The 22671-nt window shown below is 36.6% G+C and overlaps 1 protein-coding gene across 1 annotated transcript in view; it reads right to left on the bottom strand.

Moving 5' to 3' along the window:
* Positions 1-2247: 2247 nt before the first annotated feature.
* Positions 2248-22671, bottom strand: part of Mettl3 (methyltransferase like 3) — a 58867-nt gene continuing 38443 nt past the window's right edge. Inside the window, exons 8-12 of the mRNA XM_081738291.1 lie at positions 17395-17564; positions 15965-16109; positions 10184-10331; positions 7765-7943; positions 2248-2667 (exon numbers count right to left, since the gene is read on the bottom strand). Coding sequence (XP_081594417.1) covers positions 2556-2667; positions 7765-7943; positions 10184-10331; positions 15965-16109; positions 17395-17564 — 754 coding nt within the window. The 3' untranslated portion in view covers positions 2248-2555. The remainder of the gene's footprint in view (positions 2668-7764; positions 7944-10183; positions 10332-15964; positions 16110-17394; positions 17565-22671) is intronic.

Genomic DNA, 22671 nt, shown 5'->3' with positions numbered 1-22671 from the left:
GAAAATATGTACTGAAAAGATTACTCTAAATCATATTTATTTCGCCTCTATTCAAATTAAGAGAATGGTTTCTCTTTATGGATGTAATATTATTCTTTGATTTTTTGTTCCGTTGTTGTTTCTGCTTTCTCAATTAGACATGAATCTGCGATGTTATGGTTATAATCTCTAAGATGCGTTTCTAGACCAGTGAACTTTTGATGTGTGTTTGCAGAATCATCATAATTTTTGCCAAGAAATGTAGAACCAAAGGAACACTAACCTATTTGTCAGTTGCGGCATCTGTTGTTGGTTGATCTCCTGTTGTATCTGTTTGTACCATTTTAATAATAATAAAGATTTTTAGAAACGATTTCCCTGTCCAATTTGTAATAAATATTGGATTTCCTTATTGAGGCCTGAAAGTGAAAGAGCTCTCCTAAAAAAAAATGTTTTTCCAGACATTCAATTTCTGAAGCCACGAATGTGATGATTTAAAGTTGATATATTTTGTGCCAGCAGAAGGTTTGCGATACACCGAAGTAACAAACTTATTGTCATGTCTTTTAATAGTAATGTCAAGAAAGTTAAGAGCACCATTTTCTTCAAATTCGGTCGTAGTTTTGATCCTAGGGTGAATCTAATTAAACTCGTCAAACGATTTATTTAATTCTTGAGGGTTTTTGTATAAAATCAAAGTATCATCAGCATATCGAAAATATCTAATACAAGGAAATTTTGGAAGAATGTTAGTTTCAAACATGTCCAATACCTAGTTAGAAAGTATTGGAGAAAGAATATAAACCATAGCCAATCCATTGTCCTGTGTCTTCATATCGAAAAACATTGTTTCTCAGGCAGAAAGCTATTAGTTGAGAGATTAATTAGATTTCGTATGGGTTTACTTTTAATTTAAGTAAAGCAAGTTACAGATGTTCCTCCGAAATTCATAGACAAATACATACCAAATTTTAAAGCATTTTTTACTGACCCTTTACAAAGCAGTGGCGTCTATCGGATGAAATGTCAGTGTGACATAGTGTATGTAGATCAAACAAAAAGGAATATTTCCACTAGAATAACTAAACATATTCGTACTTCCGAAATCTCGGACCCCGAAACAGCTGTCTGGACTAGCAACGCATCTTAGAGATTATAACCATAACATCGCAGATTCATGATTGAAAAGCAAAAACAGCAACCGAACGAAATATAAAAGGATTATATTACATTCACAAAGAGAAATCCATACTTAACTTAGAACGTTTCGGAGAAATAAATATGACTTGGAGTAATCTTTTCACTACATACTTTCGCCATCTGAAGAGCAAGAGAAGAAAACAGTGAACAGCAGTTAACAATGAGTGCCTATTCGCATGTGTTTAATTTTTGACAGATTTGTTTTTTACATTTTTTAATCCTTTTCACTTTTTTTTCCTTTCTACATTCTCCTTTATGTTTTTAAATTCTCTTTGAATTTTAAGTAAGCTGATGATGGAAGAAAGTTCTTCCGAAAGCACTTCTTACATGTAGAAAAAATCTTATTTTCTGCTGTGAGTATTAACCTTTTTGCTTGTTTCTCATTATTCTCTTTTTCTGTTTGCTTCTACATTTTTATTAGTTCTCTATAATGTCATAGTGATGTTGATAACCTTATTTACACAAAAAATGATCACTGAATTCTTTGAGACCTTCGACATGCCTATTCAGTACCAAATTAAACATGACTAATACGACAATTTATCACTTGATGAACACCCAGTTAATCGTTTCGTAGAATTATGGTGACTAGCCTACTTAGAAAATGCCTAGTGCAAGATTTTATTTTCGTTTCAACACTTAAGTACTCGCGCGGAGTGTACACAGACCCCTAAACAAGTAAATTTTGTGTTGCTAGCCAGAAGTCCTAATGAAAAAATATAACAAAATGTCTCAAAATGAGTATAAAAATCTAATTGCAGCAAATACTTTTACAAACATGTCTAGAGTTATGCTACATTGTCGTTATTGTAAAAAAAAATAATATCAATTTGGGGGTCTATTGGAACCCCGCGCGAGTACTTACGGGTTAAATTCTGTAAGGTGTGAAGAGGCCTACCATTTAATATAATTGTAAATTTTCAAAAAATCCAGTGATCCAAAAGGACTTTTTCTTTTTAGTCTTGTCTTTGTTATAGAAATCGAAAAACAAAAATGGGACGTTGTTTTGAAGGAATAAGATAGTTTGCATTTTTTGGAAATGTAAAACAGACAGTAATAACTATTGAACTCGTTTGGGAAAAAGGTTTATTCGTTACGTACACGCAATTACAACGAATGTCTTCCGATGTCACGACTATTATTTGCACAATCCTCTGAAATACGGTTTTGTAACGCATCCTAAGGGCGACAGGAAGCCACAACAGAAATTCATTCCGTTCAATGAAATGCATTTTTTAAAAAAATGACTTCTTTCCGATATTTGAGAGATCGAAAATTTTTCCACTACGCAATCACAACTATTTTTGTTGTAGTGGTTATCCTAAGTAACTGGCTTTCAGTTCACTAGGAACTCCATTGTCAACAACACTCTTGCATCATGTTTTGGGCGGTGCCATGCAGTTGCCGTCAGGATATCTTTTTTTAAAAGCTTTAATTAGTTCTTGGTCAACTAATCGAACACCGTCCAATTGGTTGCCTAAAGTTATCCTGAAAAACAGAAAAAAAAATCATGTAAACCTAACACAACCCCAAAAAAATCCTTCCTTACGTGCTAATTAATTTAATAGAGTGCACACTCATTGAAAATTACCCCAAAACACACCAAATCATTCAAATATGAATATTTCGACAAGCAGCTATTGTCTTCTTTAGCACAGATACTTCTAGGAAGCTATAGTTCACGTCACCCGAATTGGCGTGTGACATCAGTCAATAAGCTGGCAGTGCGCTGTTACTAAACCTTCAGGGAGGAATCTAATCATTCATAATTGTTCACAAATACGAATAAAATCAATTATGAATGATTAGATTCCTCCCTGAAGGTTTAGTAACAGGGCACTGCAAGCTTATTGGCTGATGCACACGCCCATTCGGGTGACGCGGACTATAACGTTGTCTGTGAAACTACATTCTATTGATTGTCGTCTTCTGAATATCGTAACTCCTTCATGTCCAGTATAGTCTTTCACAAAATTTCCCTTGTACCTATCTATTCCTCTTCATCAGACTAGCCGATATCTTATGAAGCTGACTAACAAGTAAAGAAACCCTGCTTCGAAGCCTCACTTTTTCAATTAGTAGGGTCCCGACAACTGGGTGACTCGATTTCGGAAGTGGCATTCGGATTTTCAAAGGCATCTGTGTCAAGGGTGTATCGCCAGTAGAAGGATACCGATAAAACCGCACCCGCACGGGCAACTGCTACGGTCAGGGGCGTGTCGACGACAGGAGTAGGTGCCGACTGGCCCGCACCGTAACAGCCGATAGACGGACCACAGTACGTCAAATTGCGGAGAGGTTCGATGCAGGACAACAACGCTGTGTTAGCAGCCACACAATCCACAAACACCTACTCGCCATGGAGTACAGAAGCCACTGGCCCACGCGAGTACTCATTCTAACTGCCCAACGCAGGAAACCACATCTAGCATAGGCAAAGGAACACCACCATTAACGTGGAAGCGTGGAAAAAGATTGCCTGGACAGATGGGTTACGTTTCACATTGATACATGCCGATGGATGGATACGAGTGCGTCGCAAACCGCACGAGGCAATGTATCCATCGTACCAGCAGGAAACTCTGCATGTCGGTGGTGGTGATTCTAATTTGGGGCATGTTTACGTGGACTGAAATGGATCCCCTAACACGTGTGACACGGTCCCTCATAGGTGAACACTACTGTGATCTGGATGACCACGTCCTGTCATTTGCTCGGCTGCAACATCCGCATGGTGACCTAATCTTTCAGTAGGACAATGCGCCGGCTCACCGCTCTAGGATGGCAGCAGACTGATTTAATGAGCACTCTTCTGATCTGGCAACACTTTCTTGGCCATCATGGTCACCGGACTTCAATCCCATCGAACACATCTGGGGCGCCACGGAACGACGCCTTCGGGCTGTGGACCCTCTTCCGACCAACCTGCAGGCTCTGTGAGAGAATTTGCAGCAAATATGGATTGAAATATCACAATAACACTTCAGGTGTTTCGTGGAGTTCATGCCGCGGCAGGTAGCCGCCGTTATCAGAGCGAAAAGTGGTGCTACACGGTATTAGGTAGGGGGTTCCTAATTCAACTGATCAGTGTATATTCAGACGAAGACAGTCAAGGGGATAAGCTCCACAGACAAGGTTAGCCTTCTAAAAAGATTTATGCTCAGGAAGACAATGACTTTTTGCGAAACGTCGCACAGTTGAATAGCTCTGGGTGCTTTTCACGTAAGTACTTTTTAACGAGATTCCTTTCTTGCTGAGATACCTTAACTAACACATTCTCAGTGACAATTAGCTTGAAATTTCATCCAGAAAATTTGTATCACTAGAAGTCCCGACGGAATCATTTGTGAGTAATTTACAACTATGTTCTGTCGAAGGCTTGAAGTATTACAAGTGTCAGCATTCCATTGCCATGCCTTGCTGGTAAACACACAGAAATTCAAGTGAGTAGTAGAAGAATCATGGAATTTTAACAGCCTATTTTCTTAGTTTTAGAGCTGAAATTTGCAAAGTTTAAATTCCCATTGAAACTTAGCATTTCTTTCTTTAAGCGGAATAACAATTAACTTACCCTGGTTCAATACACAGACTTGAATATATTATTAATAATAAATGTTCAATAATTAAAAATGTTTAATTATTTAATCATATGAATTAACGTATGTTTATAATACGAGGAGTGCTCAGAAAATAAGGTTACAAAGCCTGCAGTGAAACGTGTGTATATTATTTCATACAACCAATACAGCCAACAGATAGTACATTTATTAGGTTAGTTATCGACATATTGGTAGACACACCTGTCGCATCGTGGGATGGGTTTGAAGATTCCTTACTGTTAAAAATCCTGTCCTTGCGTGTTCAGCCACGTTGTAATAAAGTCTTTCACTTTCTCGTCTGAAGCAAAGTGACGACCGCTTCCGAACGACATTCCCAATTCTGCCATCAGATGCCGTAACATGATCCTCCTGTTGTCCTGAATCAGCTCCTCCACGCGAGCCGTGTTCAAATCTGTTGATGCCGTGCTGGGTCGACCACTGCGGTCCTTGTCATGACGTTTTCTCTACCAGCCGTAAACTTTAGACATCATTCTAAGGTATGCTGACGAGACATTACATCTCTCCGTAAACCTGTACCAGCTGCCGGTGAATTTCAACCGCGGTTGGATGCTTCGCCCACAGAAATCGAATAACTGAGCGGACTTCTTCGCGAGTCCAGTTTTCCAAAAGAGTCGCAATTTGTGTTTACCTACAACTAGCGCCCTAAATGGTGAATGGCTGAAACTCTGCACAGTTGCCTACTCCATATATTAGAATGACCACCCACTCCTCATTCCTCTATAACAGACGATACTCCAGAAATATCAACCTTGTAACCTTAGTTTCTGATTCCCTCTCGTATTTCGTAAATGTATAGGGTCTTTTAAAAGTCCTGCAAAAAAGTAAAAAGCTGTAACTTTGTAACCATTTATTGTATTTGTACAAAACTTTTAGTGGACTTGTAAGAAAGTCTGAAATTTTGTTTCCGAGCATTTTTTCAACGCCAAACCTCCAGCTGAGCACCATTTACGTCCAAACATTGCTGAAGTCTTTTCGGAAATCCAAGAATGGCATTTCACAAAACTCACTTCTTATGTCACAGTCTTCTTCCTTCAATTCCTGTACAAGTTTCAACTTGTAAGGCTTTGCCTTTATTTTCTTACGAACGATATTGTGTAGCGTTGTCATTGGCACTCGCAGCTCCAAGGATCTGCGTTTCAACGACTTATTTGGACTTCGCAACACGCTTTCCTGCACGGACTAAATCACATCAACACTGGTTGTTCGCCTTCCGCTACGAGGCAAGTCCAAGACACTTCCGGTAGCTAGGAACTTATCGTACCATCTCTTGATACTTGAACCTGCAGGTGGTTGTTTCTGATAATTTTGTCAGAATTTTTTTCTCACCAAAACACTAGATTTTAACTCACAAAACCACGCCACACACTGCGCTTTCTCTTGGGTAGACCCATCTTTGTCACGTGATTTGCGCTTATGACGTCAACGTTTACATCCGCTCATTGTTGCCAACAAAAATATTAACATTTCCACTAAACTTTACAAACAAAATACAAAATTGTAAGTAGTACTTTCAAAGTCACAGCTTTTTACTTTTTTGCAGGACTTTTGGAAGACTCTGTACTTTTATTTAGTCAGCCTAATATTTAATGCACTATTAACTGTACTATTTCGGTGTTCCATGATCTTAATCAGCAGATGTGGGGAACTAACTTCTTACAACTTTATCTTGCACTATTTCGTGTGCATGGTAAACATTGATGAGATCAAAAGCCTTATTAATATAATAATGTAAGACTAGAATCTTCTTTTTTTGATAGTCTTATCGTTGTACTGCCCAAAATTTATACAAAAGATTTTTATGAAAACATAATTTTGTGCTAATTTGTAAAAATCTTACTCATTTCTTATTTGTGAAGATGTTGTTATAATCTTAAATATACAATCATACGTTAACTGATAATTGTACTTTTGAACTTTGATGATTGTGCACTTTTTTAACTTGCCAAATATTTGTTAAAAACTTAAATGTTTACATTATATAACAAATACTTAGCCAACTTATTTCGAAATACTACCATAACTGTGATGTTCTTAAGTGTTTCTTCTCCTCATAGGTGCTGAGGAAGGTGTCAAGATACACCCAAACAGTAACACATTAGACGCAGAAAACAAAACTATATGTTTACAAATTAATACAAGTTACTTATTTATATTTCTTAGAAAGAGATAATTTTATCTAAGCTACATTTGGGTAAAGACAATTCGAATCCAAAAAAACAACGTGAAGAGTATGTGGAATTTTCTACCTTGTATTAACAAGAAATGCCCCAGCGTGATAGTTACGGCAGATAATATTCTGCGCCACCGTCCTTCCTATTGAACTAGCGCAATTGAATAGCAGATTTATATTCCCAGAAAAAAATGTTCCCATGTACTAACTAACTAACTAACTAACTAACTATATGGCCTGTGGAACCCGGAGGTTCAATGCCGCGTTCACAAAAGCTCTCCATTGACTTCTGTTCTTAGTGAACCGGACCCAGTTTCTTCTTTGTATTCCTATTTCTGGGAGAGCCATCTTGATATTGTCTTCCCATCTGCCCCTAGGTCTTCCTAATGGTCGTTTTCTGATTGGTCTTCCAGTAAAGACTTTGAAAGCGTTCCATGTACTAAATGACATGCTTTTATATTACCAACGACCAAAAGAAAAAAGGAAGCAAACTTTTCCCCTTGGGACGAAGTTTACACAATCAGTAACTAAATGAAGATGGTTGTATTCTGTGTACCTTAAAGTTCCAGTCTACCAAATTTTGTGCCTTTAAGGTTCACAAGAAACATATAATGGTAACATTTTCCATCCCTTGTGATGATATGTTTAAATATTCCTTTTTTTTTCTTCTTATGAATCACTGTCCTACTTATGAAAGGGACAAGTCCCTCTGTTGTAAGCTAATTTCTAAAACAAGTCACACTAATAGGTGTCGCTACCTGTGCTTAAGATGGACTTTTACGAAGAAAAGCTTACCAATTGGGCTGAACATTGTGTGGTCTTCCAAACAACTCTATCTTCCTTGTTCCTGGGGATAGCCTCTCAATGATTCCATAGATTTCATCAGGTTTATGACTGGTGGCTCTCACTTCTGCTACGATTACATCACAATCCAAACCTCGATTCAAATTGCTTGGATCTCCTTTCATACCCACCTAACAACATGGACATACAAAAACATTATCAATAAAACATACATACTAGAAGAAATTAAAAGTTTAATACGGGTACTATGACACAGGTGGACCAATGTCCTACTCACACTGGAATAACGCTTTGCGTAAGATCAACGAGTCTGGTCAGAGAAAAAAATACGTGACGGTTCCTACTCACCGGATGGTGTTGACATTGCGGCGTCCACCCAGCGTTGTGAGGACAATTGAGGACATTAATTAATTGAATTTTTATGGGGACGTCAGCATAGAGGCTATTCGTCCCCGTCAAGATCAACACGACTGCCCAAAAACACGCACTGCCGTAAATAAAATTTTAAAACCAATATATCAAAATATCAAAATACTAAAAATCTAAAAGAAGGTGTAAAATAAATATATGAGAATAACAAAGATAATAACAATAAATACTAATAATAGTAACACTAGAGAAACTATTTGACAATAGTAAAAAAACAATAAAAGGTCAGAAATCAACGTTTTAGGCGAACTTTTTCATGTAGACCTCGCACCATTCACTCAATATCTACTAGTTTGTCTTCCATCAAGTTAAATTTCAAAGAAACTAAAGGCGGGTTACGGACAGGCGTACAGTTTGTTCTTTTCGGGGAAAGAACCGTATCATTGCGCTGGAGTAACTTATATGCTCGCTAAGTTTTAGGCCGGCGATATAAGGTGAGGGGCGAAGAGCTGGAGTTGGCCGAAAACCAATACTAACAGAAGACAATTGGGGAACTTGACAGAGAGAAGCAGCGAGCACTGGTCTAGAGAGCCAGCATTAAGCCAGCGGCCCATGTGCTGACCACGCATCATTCCAAAGATAGAGTACAAAAGCCGACTGGAAGGCCATGGCCCCTAAGAGCTATCGCACTAGAAATTTAGTTTAGTTTTTTCGATACTACGGTAGAGGAAGATTAAAGAAAAAAACTACAACAATCTGAGGATTCTACAAATAATATTTATCTGCATGGTCAGCGTATGAGTTGGGATTCTAATTCCGAGGGAAGTTAGTATGAACTACTTTCAAGATATAATCCTCAAACTAAAGGAAGCTACTTCGTAACTATACGCTTAGCACACGTGCCCTTGAGCAAGAGACCCGGGTTCAATTCCTAGTGGAAGCTCATATGGCTCGGATCCTACGTTAAGTTGTTGGCTCTCGTCTCATATAGCCTCTGTGCTGAAAAGAAACGTTGAACCTCAAATAAATGAACCAACACAGATTGAAAGCAAAAATAGAATCTTTAATTACGAACGTAAGAACTAACAGCATAACTTTTGTAAAGATTACTTGATGACTTAATTAAATTATTTTACCAATGAGAGTTTTGGTTCTCGAATATCTCCGGGAGAGGGCACAGTAGCTCAGTGGTAGGGCGCTTATCTCTGGTACACTGGGTCCTTGATTCGATCCCAGCTTGCGCCAAGTAAACTTTTTGGTGGATAACATCGTGTCCATGGGTTTTCTCCGAATACTCCCGTTTCCTCCCACTTTCTCATTCCACCAGTTCTTCTATCATCATTCACTTGCCTTATTCATCGTCTCCCTTAGACTAAAGGACATAATCGTGGGACGTTAAACTGAAAGATTTCATTTCATTTTTTTCTTAATCTCCGACAATCTTTACCCCATTATTAATAATGAATAAACGACAACAGAATTTGATATTAAAGAATTCGAAAAATGATTTCCTTTATTTCGAAAAACAAAAATCTGATCGCTAGACTGGCAATGACTCGAATTCCGCTTTTCCATTTCGCATGTGGTAGTCTAGCTTGCGCAAATCCAGTGATAGGATATTCTATTTCTCGCATATTGTTCCATATACAATTGTATTGTATGCAAATGAAACTGTTCGAATATAGCGAATACAATGTTCTTTTTGTTAACAAAATTTTTTCCAGACTATTTCTGACTTTGTTACTTTTTATGAAAGGAAATCTTTCAGTTTAACGTCACACAATTATACCCTGTAGGCTGACAAATGATTAAGCCATGTGAATGATGATGGAATAATTAGTGGAATGAGAATGTAAAAGGAAACGGGAGTACCCCGGGAAAACCCATGGACACGTTATTGTCCACCACATACCTGGTCGGAGATCGAACCAGAGACCCCACGCACCAGAGGTAAGCTCTCTACCACTGAGCTACCCATTGTTAACTCTAAATAGAAGACAAATGAAAATCTGTGTTATTCGAAGCCATGAAGGCCACCTACCAAACAATGCTCCTTCCCATGGTTCAACCAGTGGCCCGTTCTTCCTGTTCGAATAATCCTCTGCAGCTGGTTCGTCTTCACCCAAATGATCTCATCAACCCTGTCATAGCCCCATAGCTTCAGGCATTCCCTTCCTAATTCCATAGCCCTGGACAAATAACAGAAAATAAATCAGAATTCTACATTGTTACGTGCATTGTTATTTAAAAATAATGACCGCTCATCTCCCTAAAAGCCACACAATCTCAAAAGTATTCAGATCACAATTAAGAAGATTTACCTTCCTTCCGTAAGTATTTTCAACAAGAGGTGAGTACTTTATTATTATTATTATTATTATTATTATTATTATTATTATTATTATTATTATTATTATTATTATTATTGCTGTATCTCGGTTTAAACCGGTTTAATCTTAGTAACCTGACGGCCGTCTCTGACAAGTGCAGATTATTTGAAAGAGTTCAAATAACTTTCCAAACAACTTTCTGACCATATGACAGGTCTCTAGTATTACTTATTTTTGTAGATTTGTTAAAGAGATTTCTTCATCTTATTATTATTATTATTTAAACTTCTAAACTATGCTATGCGTAAGTGTCGGAAGTCTTATCCAATGACCGTCCATCTTGTCTGTCGACAGGTGTCAGAGCAAAAACAGTGAGATATCGAGAAGCGCTTTTTTTTTTTTTTTTTCAATCATTCAGGGTCCCAAGTAGGGATGGCCGGATACGGATCTGGATCCGGATCTCAAATCTCGGATCTGGATCCGGATTTCAAATCTCGGATCTGGATCCGGATCTTAAATATCGGATCTGGATCCGGATCTGGTTTCGGATCTCGGAGCTGGGTTCGAAATTCGGATCTGCATCTGAAATCCGGATCTCAGATCTTGATTCTTATCCAAACCCACATCCCTCCCAAACCCAATCAACGATTCCCCTATCACACATTCTGCTAGTCATAACGATCTTGGTGTCATCTTTGATTCAAAACTCACCTTCTCTGACCACATCTCCTCAATACTAAAGAATTCAATGCGCATGTTGGGACTTCTTTATCGATTCACCGAACTACGCACTGTTTCTTCATTAGCAACTTTTTATAAGACTTTAATAGCGCCCAAGATCGAATACTGCTCTCCCATATGGGCCATGGCAGCACCTACACATCTCTCCAGACTTGATTCTGTTCTCAATTTCTTCATTGCTATAGTCCGTTTTCGTGTTCCTGCACTTCGAATATTATCTAAGAAGGAGCTCTTGCGACATCTTAATATTCAGACTCCTGAAATACGCAGAATTATCTCTGACCTGAAATATCTACATAAAATAGTTAATGGAAACTTAAGATCGGAAATATTACTTCAGGAACTATCCTTACGTGTCCCTTCCCGCATCACCCGGAATACCCACCTATTCCATCTTGCCCGTCCTAGGCTGCTATTATACAGAGGTCTCTTTTTTATAGAATACCAAACTGTTATAATCAAGTAACAACTGATGTAGACATTTTTTCGAGCTACCCAGTGTTTGAAAGAGCAATTAAGCGAGCTTTGACGGAATAGTGTTACTCTTACACTCTTTTTTCTATGTTGTTGTTATTGTTATCTTGTTTTTTTCTTTCTTTTGTTAGCATGTCCCTGTGTAAAATGGCAAAGTTATGCTGTATCTGGGAAATTGTTCAATAAATAAAATAAAAAATTGTGATAAACTTGAATATCAAAAATTCACCGAAAATAATTTCACGAAGTCCTGACAGTGAAGAAGAAAACAGAAAATTAAGACGGATATTGACAAGTCTATTTGTCTCCTTCATTCTACACTAAAGATCAAATGCTTACCTCACTAAAAAATAATCTGATTTGACCCGGATGAGAATTCGAATGTCGAATCTAGGTCCACCCGGTTGCAGGACCGAGATGAAATACACACATATTTATATTTGAAACCGGAATACAAAACTCGAATATTTAAAATTCCTCAATACACCTATTTCATTGACAGTTAAAAAAACAAATAGTTAAGACAAGTATTGACTAGTTTTTACGTATGTTTATCTTGCTCAGTCTGCTCTAAATATCAAATGTATACCTTACAATTATATTTAATAATTATTTAGTAAATCACAATATGAGCACCGAGAATAAACTATGAATTTTGGTTCCCCTTATCTAGATTTGAAATTTCGGATTCATACATAGAATCAGGCTGAAAGATAAATATTTGAGATCTGGACACCGAAACAAGTGCTAGTACCAAGATCGTAGCCGTTTTACCTAGGTAATGCGAGCGGAAGGCGAACACTAATTCCGCATGTACCGGTACTTTGGGGAACACGAGAAACTAAAAACAGATAAATATTCTTTTTCAGGGGCAAGTTGCGCTTTAACATGACTTTTCATGAGTGTTGTAAATGCCTTTTTTTTTTTTTAAAGCAATAAAGTTAGGTACTTTCACATTGAATAAAAATTAGCAAAGCACATTTCACTGATTAGAGTGCTGGTTCTTATGGAAGCTTTCACACTGAACCGAAGATTTCCTCATGTGGGTATCGGATTACCACAATTCACGTTGCTGAAAGACGTGGTTTATCAGGAGGTCGGCCAAGATTCTTTTGGACTTAGCCTGTAGACTGCTTCTGGTCTCAATTATTCCCATATAACAAGACTAACCATATATAAAGTTTGTTCGAAATGATTTAAAATATCTCTAATTGACCTTAAGGGAATAATCGCGATTTAAATATTCGTAAATCAGAAGAGATGTAAAAGTTAAGCGTTAAAATAAATCCGATAATTCCTAATGCAACCTAATGATAGCAATAAAACTCCTTATGTAACATTTTCAAAGCTAAGATTAACAGTTTTGTTCCTGAAGAGGGTTTATGGCAACATAGAATATTATAAATCCAATTATCATAAGTAGTACCTCAGACAGCCCCGCATTTCACATCACCATCGCCCTTCATCCTGACAAGTGGGCAATTTACTTACCCACAATGACTTTTCAGGCATTCCAGTAACATCAATATTTCAGTTTGGGTTTGGGATCATGCTTCGGTGAACCTTGACTATCACCCAGCAGCTATTAGAGAATCAGAACTTATTTCTGTATTAGACAATGTGGGTAACTATAGCTTTTCGTCCATAGAAGACAGAGAGCGTGCCTTAGGTGCCCGTGGTCATGGGTTCAATTCCCGGAGAGGCACTCAACAATTTCGATGTTGACCCAGCATCGTGAGGACAATTGGGGAGTTATCTTAAGTAAGAGGTAGCGGACTGCAGTCTAGAAAGCCGGCATTAGGAACTTCGGGTGTTGATGCGTTGACTACACATCTCCACTTTCAACGTAAGCCCGCTGGTAGTAACCAAAGGACTGTCGTGCCAAGAATTTAGTTTGTTTTAATTATCATAAATGGCTTCTTTATTATTAAATTTTATCCAATATTTTCTTTTCAACTAGTTTGGGAAACTCAGAGCTAGCTACTTGTTTCCTTTTTAATTCATGTTCATAGTTAGCACAACTAATCACTAAGGAAAAACAATCTTTTCAATAAAATTCGCCTCGCGTCTTTTGTAGCTCTAAGTTTAGTTATTTTTAGTTTTTTTTTTTTCTTTTTTTTTTCAAGTTGAAGGGCGGTTATCATTTTCCCCTCGCTTTCCCTATTTTTTTCCCCCTAGTTTTACCTATGTTTCTTTGCACGGACATTGCGCCTATACGCACGTGCTTAGTGTCTTCTTTTACAAAAGTGGGTCATTTTCCTGCCACTATAGAAAGTAAGAGTGCACTGTATCAGAGAAATATTAATTGACGTATGTAAGTGAATATATCTGTGACGAAGTCATAACTCAGTTTTTATATCGTACATAGTTTCCTCATCCTTATTAATCTCTTCACCCTCGCTTCCTGAATTCCAGTTCTAGTATTCTTTCTTAATGGGGGACTGATGTCTCATGTAGGCTTATTAACTATAACATCAGCAATAAAGTAGGGTTTAATTTGCACTAATTTTAAAACATTACGTTAATTAAATAATAATAATAATAATAATAACAATAATACGGAGCGAGCTCAGGCTACTTGTTAGGATTCTTGCTTCCCAATTGGATAATACCGGGTTCGAATTCGGAGACTAGCCATCCTGACTGAGGATTTTCCAGGGTTGTTCCTCAGTTATACTGGGCAAATGCTAAGTTAGTACCTTGATCTAAGGCTCTGGAGACCTTCCTTCCATTCCTTTTCCAATGTTTTCATCTGTTGATTACTACAGTGTAAAGCGGCCTCTGAGGATGTATCTGGTAGCTTATAGTAAATAAACAATAACGACGAAATATATCTTCACGAAACGTGTGGATTAATTTAACTACAGCCTTACAGTCCCAATAGATAGCTAAAGTTTTAATATCAATTTCCTGACTTTTATATACTATTTTCATATTGTTTCAGCTTTCAGTTTTCTCATGTATGTTACCACCGAGAATTGAACCTGAGATCACATGAACAAATGCGAATATGTTAAATATTTTTGAACACTTTAATCAAAACACAAAACGTTTCAATGATACGATGCATGGATATGTTTTGGTTACGTCCTGCAATGTATGATTAAAGAAGCCAGGAGGGTGAAGAAAAAATAACAGAAATCTCTTTTATATTTACTCCTTCAACAAACTCCCGACCTCAGAAGGGCAAGCCATAAGTTAGGTAATAAAGTCATACAACGAACACAACCATATCACTCTCCTGAAATTCTCGAGTGTATGTTTAAAAATCTACTGTTGTTCCACGCCAACCGGTCTATATTTTTTGTTGTATATACCTTCGAAGTGAAAGATATTCATTATTACATTTGTTGGTGGCTGGACTCCTGAGTCAGAAACTACTATTAATAAAGAGTTTGTTTTGTCTACTATCCCCGCGATTAGAAGGGTCTTATCTAAAAGATATTTCATTTGTATATGAGAAAATAAGAAAGTTTATTTTCTAAGAATAAAATAAATATTTTCAATGTGAAGCTAACATTAAGTTTCGAAGAGGAGCTAAACAGAAGAATTTGTTACCATTTACATCAGTTTTCAGACAGTTCACTATAATCTGAAATGGGAAGAAATCAAACTTGGAAACATTTTACTAAAGAGACTTCGACAGAAAGTGCAACATGTAAATATTGCAAGGTTAAAATAAAATAAAGAACAAAGGTAGCACAAACGTGTTATGGAAACATTTAAAAGCACAGCAACCTACTATATCAATGAATCCTAAAAAAAAAGTTTTAACGAATTTTAGATATTCAATTTTATCATCACAATTTCAGATGTAGGTTTGGATACGAATCAAGATCTGAGATTCGAATTTCGGATCCAGATCCGAGATCGGAATTTCGGATCCAGATCCGAGATCCGGATCTGAGGTTCGGATCCGGCAATATCCGGATTCGGATCTCACTGGATCCGGGATATCCGGATCCGAAAATTTTTGGCCATCCCTAGTCCCAAGTAGATTCTATCTCGTCTATTAACGCTCTATTCACACCAAAGGTGGTTGAAACAAACTATGAGGTGTATCGTAGTAATTAACAAATCGGCACAGTAAGTCGGTTCGATTTTCCGTCCAGTCGTGGATTTCTTTTACTCTTTGTATATCATATAACTTTAACTATGAACTCTTCGCAAAAGAAGTCATTGTAATTACATTACTACTTAATGTCAACGCTGGAGTTTTCGGTACATGAATACCATGTTGTCAAAACTAAATCTCAGAGACTGAAGTTGCAGCTAACCTTCCTGTGACCCAAAGGAAAATAAGTCCTTCGTCTTGCAGAGCTGGAATTCCCAGTTGTCTCATCTCATCATCTGACATTGTTCCGTAAGGTAATTCCATATGGATATCCCACGGTGGATCAGCCATTATTACAGCGAACTTTCCTAAAGGTAACAAAGAAAATATTCTCAACTTAGTTTTGGTCTTTTCGCTTAAAAATCACTTATTTAATAACAGAAGCTTAGAAAATCTAAAATTTCAATGTTGAATTTCTAAAATAAAATACTCAATTACTTGCAGAACAGGAAACAAAATCGAAATTTAAAAATTTAATGATAAGGATATAGACATTGACTTAGTCTTCTTTATTTTTTGTTCTTAACTTCTTTTCGCTTATACTTTAAGCTCGAAACAGACGGAAGAAAAGAAAACTCATTATTTTAATAAATTAAAATGTCATACATCATCAATGCAGGACTGTATATCTACTTTTGGGCCAGCCTGTATATAATTGTTTTAAATAACTTAAAGAATGTATCAATCAAACTAGAAAAAATGTCTAGAAGTAAAGTTGTTTAAAATGAAAAATGGAAACAAAAGTGAGGTTTTAACACTCATGTACTTATCTGTCTGGACGCCATCTTGATGCCTCCATATAAAATTCCCTTCTTCATATACACTTATCTTTACTAGGAAACGCATTAACGATTATTATTAGGTTGTATTCGCAGTTACATAATCAGTATAGTGATTTTAATTAGGTGAAAAAGCTGAAGTATAAATGAAAATTTGTTTTCGATATAATTTTAGTGGTGTTATTCTTTACGTTCCATTCGAATTACAATCGCAAAATTTGTTTTTCATCTTGGAAACCAATTCGCAACATCAGAATAAAACATGCAAGTTTAAATGTCTTACACTGCATACTGCGTACAGGTGCTAATTCAATGATATACAAAGAGTGAAAAATGCATGATTAGATCGACAAGAATCGAACACGGGTTTCTAGCGTACCTTTCAAGGCCATATAGCCAACGCATGTGCTATCTAAATGCATGGTTCTGTATTCGATCCAGACAGGGCAGATAGAATTACCGCGAATGCAAACCCGACTAGTAGTTTGGATCCCACTATAAATATTACGGCTGATCCCCATAACCTCGGCACTGAAAACGGACGTTAAAATAGCAATCAATAAATATACACTGCGTAAAAGTCTAGAAAAAATCCAGTTCTGTGAGGTTCACTCAGGGTCTGAGAAGAATTACGGAGTTCCGAGAAACAAAGAGGCAGCGGACTCTAGTCAAGGAAACTGCAACAACTGCAGTGGGACCCACGGTGTACTGAGAGTAAAAACAAACTAATTATTTTATCACGAGACTATTACTTCAACTAAAACGTTAATCTTACTTTCCATTTGTTCCATTTGTGTTTAGTACTAATACTTGCCTAAAACCGTCATATCCAAATATCTTAAGTCACACTGTATCCACTGAGGCGGGAATAATATTGTCATCTCTCTCGGAGGTCTCACTAGCCTTTTAGATTCCACGTTGTCCACTTTCAAGGCATCTTTAGGAAGTGGTACAGTTGGACCATCAACCTCATAGTGAACATATCTGCAATATAAACAATAAACTTTGTCAACAATACATTCATGTACACAATTATTATCTCGTTCAATGATCTGAAATTATCCGAACTGTACGGAAACAGAATCAAACGAATCTAGTACAGCATGCAACGAGAATTGAGGATGCAATTGATTTTTAGCAAGAAAAATGGATTGGTTTCATTTCTATTCGACAATTTGCTTACATTTTGGCTGATTATTAAATGTTGCTCTGCCAAGCTTCATTTCAAGGAGCTGCCTATAAAGATTACCAATCAAACCTTTTTTGGTATTATATTCGCATAAATTTTCTGTTTTAGTAAAGGTAGCGAATCAATATACTATATTCACGTGTAAGTTTTGGTGTTTCATTCTATTTATTTATTTATTTATTTATTTATTTATTGAGTACATAATCATGTCCAACAGAGGAATTCCTATGAACATTTTCTATTTCCAGATAACTTCCGAACAAATATCTGGTTTCAATATCTCTTTCTGAAGAACACACAATCTGCTTGTGATTCACATAAAACGGGACGTCCGCGAGGTATTGTATTTATAGCAATAACCAAACTTTTTAGAAATTTAGATATTGATAATTTTTACACCAATATTTATGAACATTCTTTATTATTATTATTATTATTATTATTATTATTATTATTATTATTATTATTATTATTGGGGCCGCGGTGGCTCAGTGGTAGAGCGTTCACCTCTGGTGCTTGGGGTCCCGGGTTCGATCCCAGTTCCCGCGAAGTGAACTTTGTGGTGAACAAACACCGTGTGCGTGGGTTTCCTCGGGGGTTTCCCGTTTCCTCCCACTTTCTTCATTCCACCATTTCATTCATTTCTCATCACCGTCTCCTTTAGCCTAACCGGCATAACCGTGGGACGTATAACTCAAAGATTTTATTTTATTATTATTATTATTATTATTATTATTATTATTATTATTATTATTATTATTATTATTATTATTATTATTATTGAAATAAAACAATAGGAATTTGGGGGAATGTTTTAATGAGTGTGTTTATTGAAACTTCCCAAGTTCTGACTCATGATTAGGAAACTGGTACGTACCTTAGATTATTGAGGTAGAGTACAACACAAGTAGATCAATTAACACTGATAAGATGTTTGTTTTAAGTTTTCGTCGCAACTACCGCGACTTTGGAAAGCCAAGTGGTTTTGATTTTCGCCCTGACCTGAGGTCGTGCACTTTTTGTATTTGTGGTGAAACTGTAAGGACGTGTACCTATGAATCTACTTCTCCCATCATATTTGTCAATGCATGAACATACACGTTGATTTGTGAAAGTTAACTGACTTCAGTATACTTGGAAACAATTTCAAAGACAAAATTACATAGCAATTTTACAGATAAAAGAATTCATTAATTAATCACAATTTACTTTTGAAATATTCAGCATTTCCCTTCGCTGTTCGTTGAATATTTTTTGAAGAGTAATGAACTAAAAGTAGAATCATAGACAAAAGTTTAATAATTATATTGATTAGCGTCTAGTGGCTCAGGAAAAGAATTCTCACATTTCGTGTAAAGGGTCCCCAGTTTGATTCCGGGTCACATGAGTGTGGTAGACATCTGTGTCCGTGGGTTTTCTCTAGGTTCGTCCTTTCCTCCAAGATTCTCATGCCACTATCATTTTACAATCTTTCGCTTTCATTAATCACCTGTCTGTTTCCTTTAGTCTGTAAGGCACAACCGTGGGACTACAACTAAAACTTAAAAAAAAAACCTCATTTCTAGGTTATTCTAGCTATGCGAAATGTCTGAATGATTACGTTCTCTGACATGGAAAGCGACATGGGATAAACTAAGCCAGATATCCTACCAAGTTTGTCTAACATCCGAAAAAGAAGTTGTTAGCATTCTCCATCAAGTTGTTGTTAGTACATTTAGTTTCACAGTTTTGTCAATAACAAAAACTTAGAGTAAGAAGAAAAGGAGTTGAAGTTATTTTGTTATTCTTAATCTTCCATGTTGTTAAAGAATAAGGATGATTTTCGGTATTTTGAATAAATGCTATTAAAATTATAGTAAAAAAGAATTTTCTTTCGCAATTAAAAAAATTATAATAATAATGTGGATTGTTGTATTCATTTTGGAGTCTACCATATACGTGATCCCTATGTTTTATATTAAGCACCACGCTATTCCAGGCATTAATTAACTGCTTCCCTTCCATTGACAAAGCCTAAACATCGGTATCAGCACTAGCCAATAAGTCCAAAACCCACTTCTTCTCCTCTCCTTGATAATTGTTTGAGCTTCAGTCATTAATAGCTCTGATCTCAGGAACCAGCTGACTGGGTCATTCCATGTAGAACTAAATCCTGTTTACGTTTCTCCTCAGCAAGCCTCCTTTTCTCGGCCTTTGCCTTCTCTGAGATTCGCTGCTGTGTTGCTAAGTGGAAGCTCACGAGCTTTCAGAGGAACTAAGTGCTCAGTAGGAGCTGTGCTCAAAAGGAGCTTAGAGCTCAAAAGCATTAGAATGTCGAGGTGTTTCAGAACAGGAAAGATATGTCAATTAAAAGGTGCAGAAGTACAAGAAGTACAGAAGGTTGGACGAGAAAGTGCAGAAAGGCTAATTGCGAAGACCCGAGAAAAATGTTAGGAGTTAACTGCATTTGCGGAGACCGGGGAAGATGTTGGGAAGTACGTCTTGTAATAAGTATCTACGCATGACAAAACGTTTAAAAGAAGACAAAAAGAAGAATATATTATGTGGATTGTTTAAATTCAGATTATTATATAGATTTCACTGGGATGTATTAAGTAGAGATGCAAAAAAGCCGGCTTTTTTGAATCGATGGTTTTTTTCACATAAAAAGCCGGCTTTTTTGGAAAAAAACCGAGAATTTTGGAAATTTTGGCTTTTTTCATTTTCATGATTTTTCTATCCAAATAGCTTTCTTATAGTATATTCTATAGTTAGATAGGATTTCCACGACCTGAATGCCATATTTAGCTCTGTAATTCACCATCAAGATGGATGGAGCACATATTTTACGAATTAAAGCTAACATGAAGAATGTAGTATTTGAGGGCAATTTTACAGGCTATTTAACTTTATTTTAACTTTTGAGTTATCGACATTTTTTCCTTCTCTAGATCATTTTAGTTTGTCATCCGTGTTTCATTTCTAAGAGCTTAGTACTTCAGCTTCTAGCACGAAAGTTAAACTTACGTTTTTCTGTATATCCGTCAAAGCATACGTTTTTCAATATTTCCGTCAAACCGTATTTCCACATTTCTGTTATACTGTAGTTGTGCAATGATTTAGCAATAATTTTCCAGATACAACCTTGAATGCCAATTTATACAAATAATCAATAGCGGATTTAGAAAAGTACTTTGGGAGGGGTTTCTCTGATTGTTTCGTTTTCTAAAAAGTCCTAATTTTATTTGGGAGATGCTTGAAGTTTATGAGTACAGGCATAACTAATATTTCGTTTCGTTTATATGTTTAGCAATAATCTTCCGGATACAACCTTGAAGATAATTTTATACTGAGAATCAGTGGCGAATTTAAAAAAAAGTGTTTTGGGAGGAGTTTTCTTACTACTAATGTTTAGTTTTTCTAAACATTCGTAATTTTTATTTGACGGGAGCTTAAAGTTTATGAGTAAAGGCATAAATAATAGATATTTCGTTCGTTTTAGACATTCCACAACTTTGGAGAACAGGCTTCAGTCCGAAAGACCTATCCTCTAACCTTCGCAAAACTGTCACTGCTGGTAATTAGTAATAATAACGATTTAAAAACAATAAGAAAGGAAGTCAGCCAACTCCTACACTCCTAGTCGGCCAGTACACGCACTAGGCCTATTTCTACATTCTCAGATGGAATGAAGGAAGGCTTTGTCAGAATGGTCGAATGCTGGGTTGAATCCCGGACTTCCCGATAGAAGCGCAAAAGCCAACCACTCAGTCACGTTTGTTGTGCAGTTGTATTTAGCTTAACTTAAATATATTCCGTAGTGTTTTTTTTTTTTTTTTTTTTTTTTTTTGGAAGTTCCGTAATGATATGTTGAATCCCTCTTGTTAAAAATTCAGAAAACTTGAGGACTGGGTAAACCGTGATGGTGGTCAAGGGCGCCCATGTTGTGGTTTCCAAGGAGGGGCAAGTATAAGCGACGTTTCAAAAATAGTTTCAAATTTTGCTGTAACTAATGTAAAAATCCTATGGGATTTTCAATATTCTGAAGTACATTTTCGTCTATGGGGGGCAAGCGCCCTCTTAGCCCCCCTGATGGGCGCCCTTGATGGTGGTTATAAAAAACTTGACTGTAGAATTTCAAGAATATACAGAACCAAAAGTTCCAGATGTGCAGCCTTTAATTGTATCATATAAATCCAAGTATTTCTCTTATGATTTATTTTAATTTTATTTTGTTTCAAAAAGAGGGTATGGAATATTTTGAAGTAAAAATACTATATATTATTCGGCGTAAGCTCTAAACTGCGATAAACAAAGCCACGTGAAACTAAATCTTGCTGATTTGCTGTTGTCCTACCGACGCTTGTACTCATCCGCAAAATAGTTCATGTGATTGCATTAATACTTTTACTATGAAGCTTCATATAAAACTGTTATATTATTATAAATGACAAAAATATAATACGGATTATCTAATAATACTGCAATCAAGTGTGGCTAATGAAACAATAGAAATAAATACTAAGCATGCGCAGTAATTATGGCGCCAACTCAACTGTGGACGGGTGTTCTGCTTTTAAAATCAGAAAGATGACTGGCATGAATCCCGGTTCCGCGAGTGTTGTGGTGAAACACCAACAAGGGAAACCTTTACCCACTAAGCAACAATTGTTTACCAGCGAAATTCAAATACTTTTTTTAATCTTTCGAGTTTTTTTCTTTCTTTTCTGCTGCTGCTGTAAGTATCTGGACAACACGAGACAGTATTGTCAAAATGCATGTGTATAATTTTCTCCTCCCCGTGGGGAGTGGGAGTGATACATCACTAGCCAATCGTATTTGTGACAAGCGGAAGGATACAAATATTTTGTTTATCGGAGTTTAGAGCTTACGCTGAACAATGTATACATAGAATTTTGCTAG

This window comes from Thermobia domestica, chromosome 2 (assembly GCF_964235325.1).
Source record: "Thermobia domestica chromosome 2, izTheDome1.hap1.1, whole genome shotgun sequence".
In the NCBI taxonomy this organism is placed as follows: Eukaryota; Metazoa; Arthropoda; class Insecta; order Zygentoma; family Lepismatidae; genus Thermobia; species Thermobia domestica.
The sequence above is the reverse complement of the archived record's forward strand: the minus strand, read 5'-3'. Positions and strand labels throughout refer to the sequence as shown.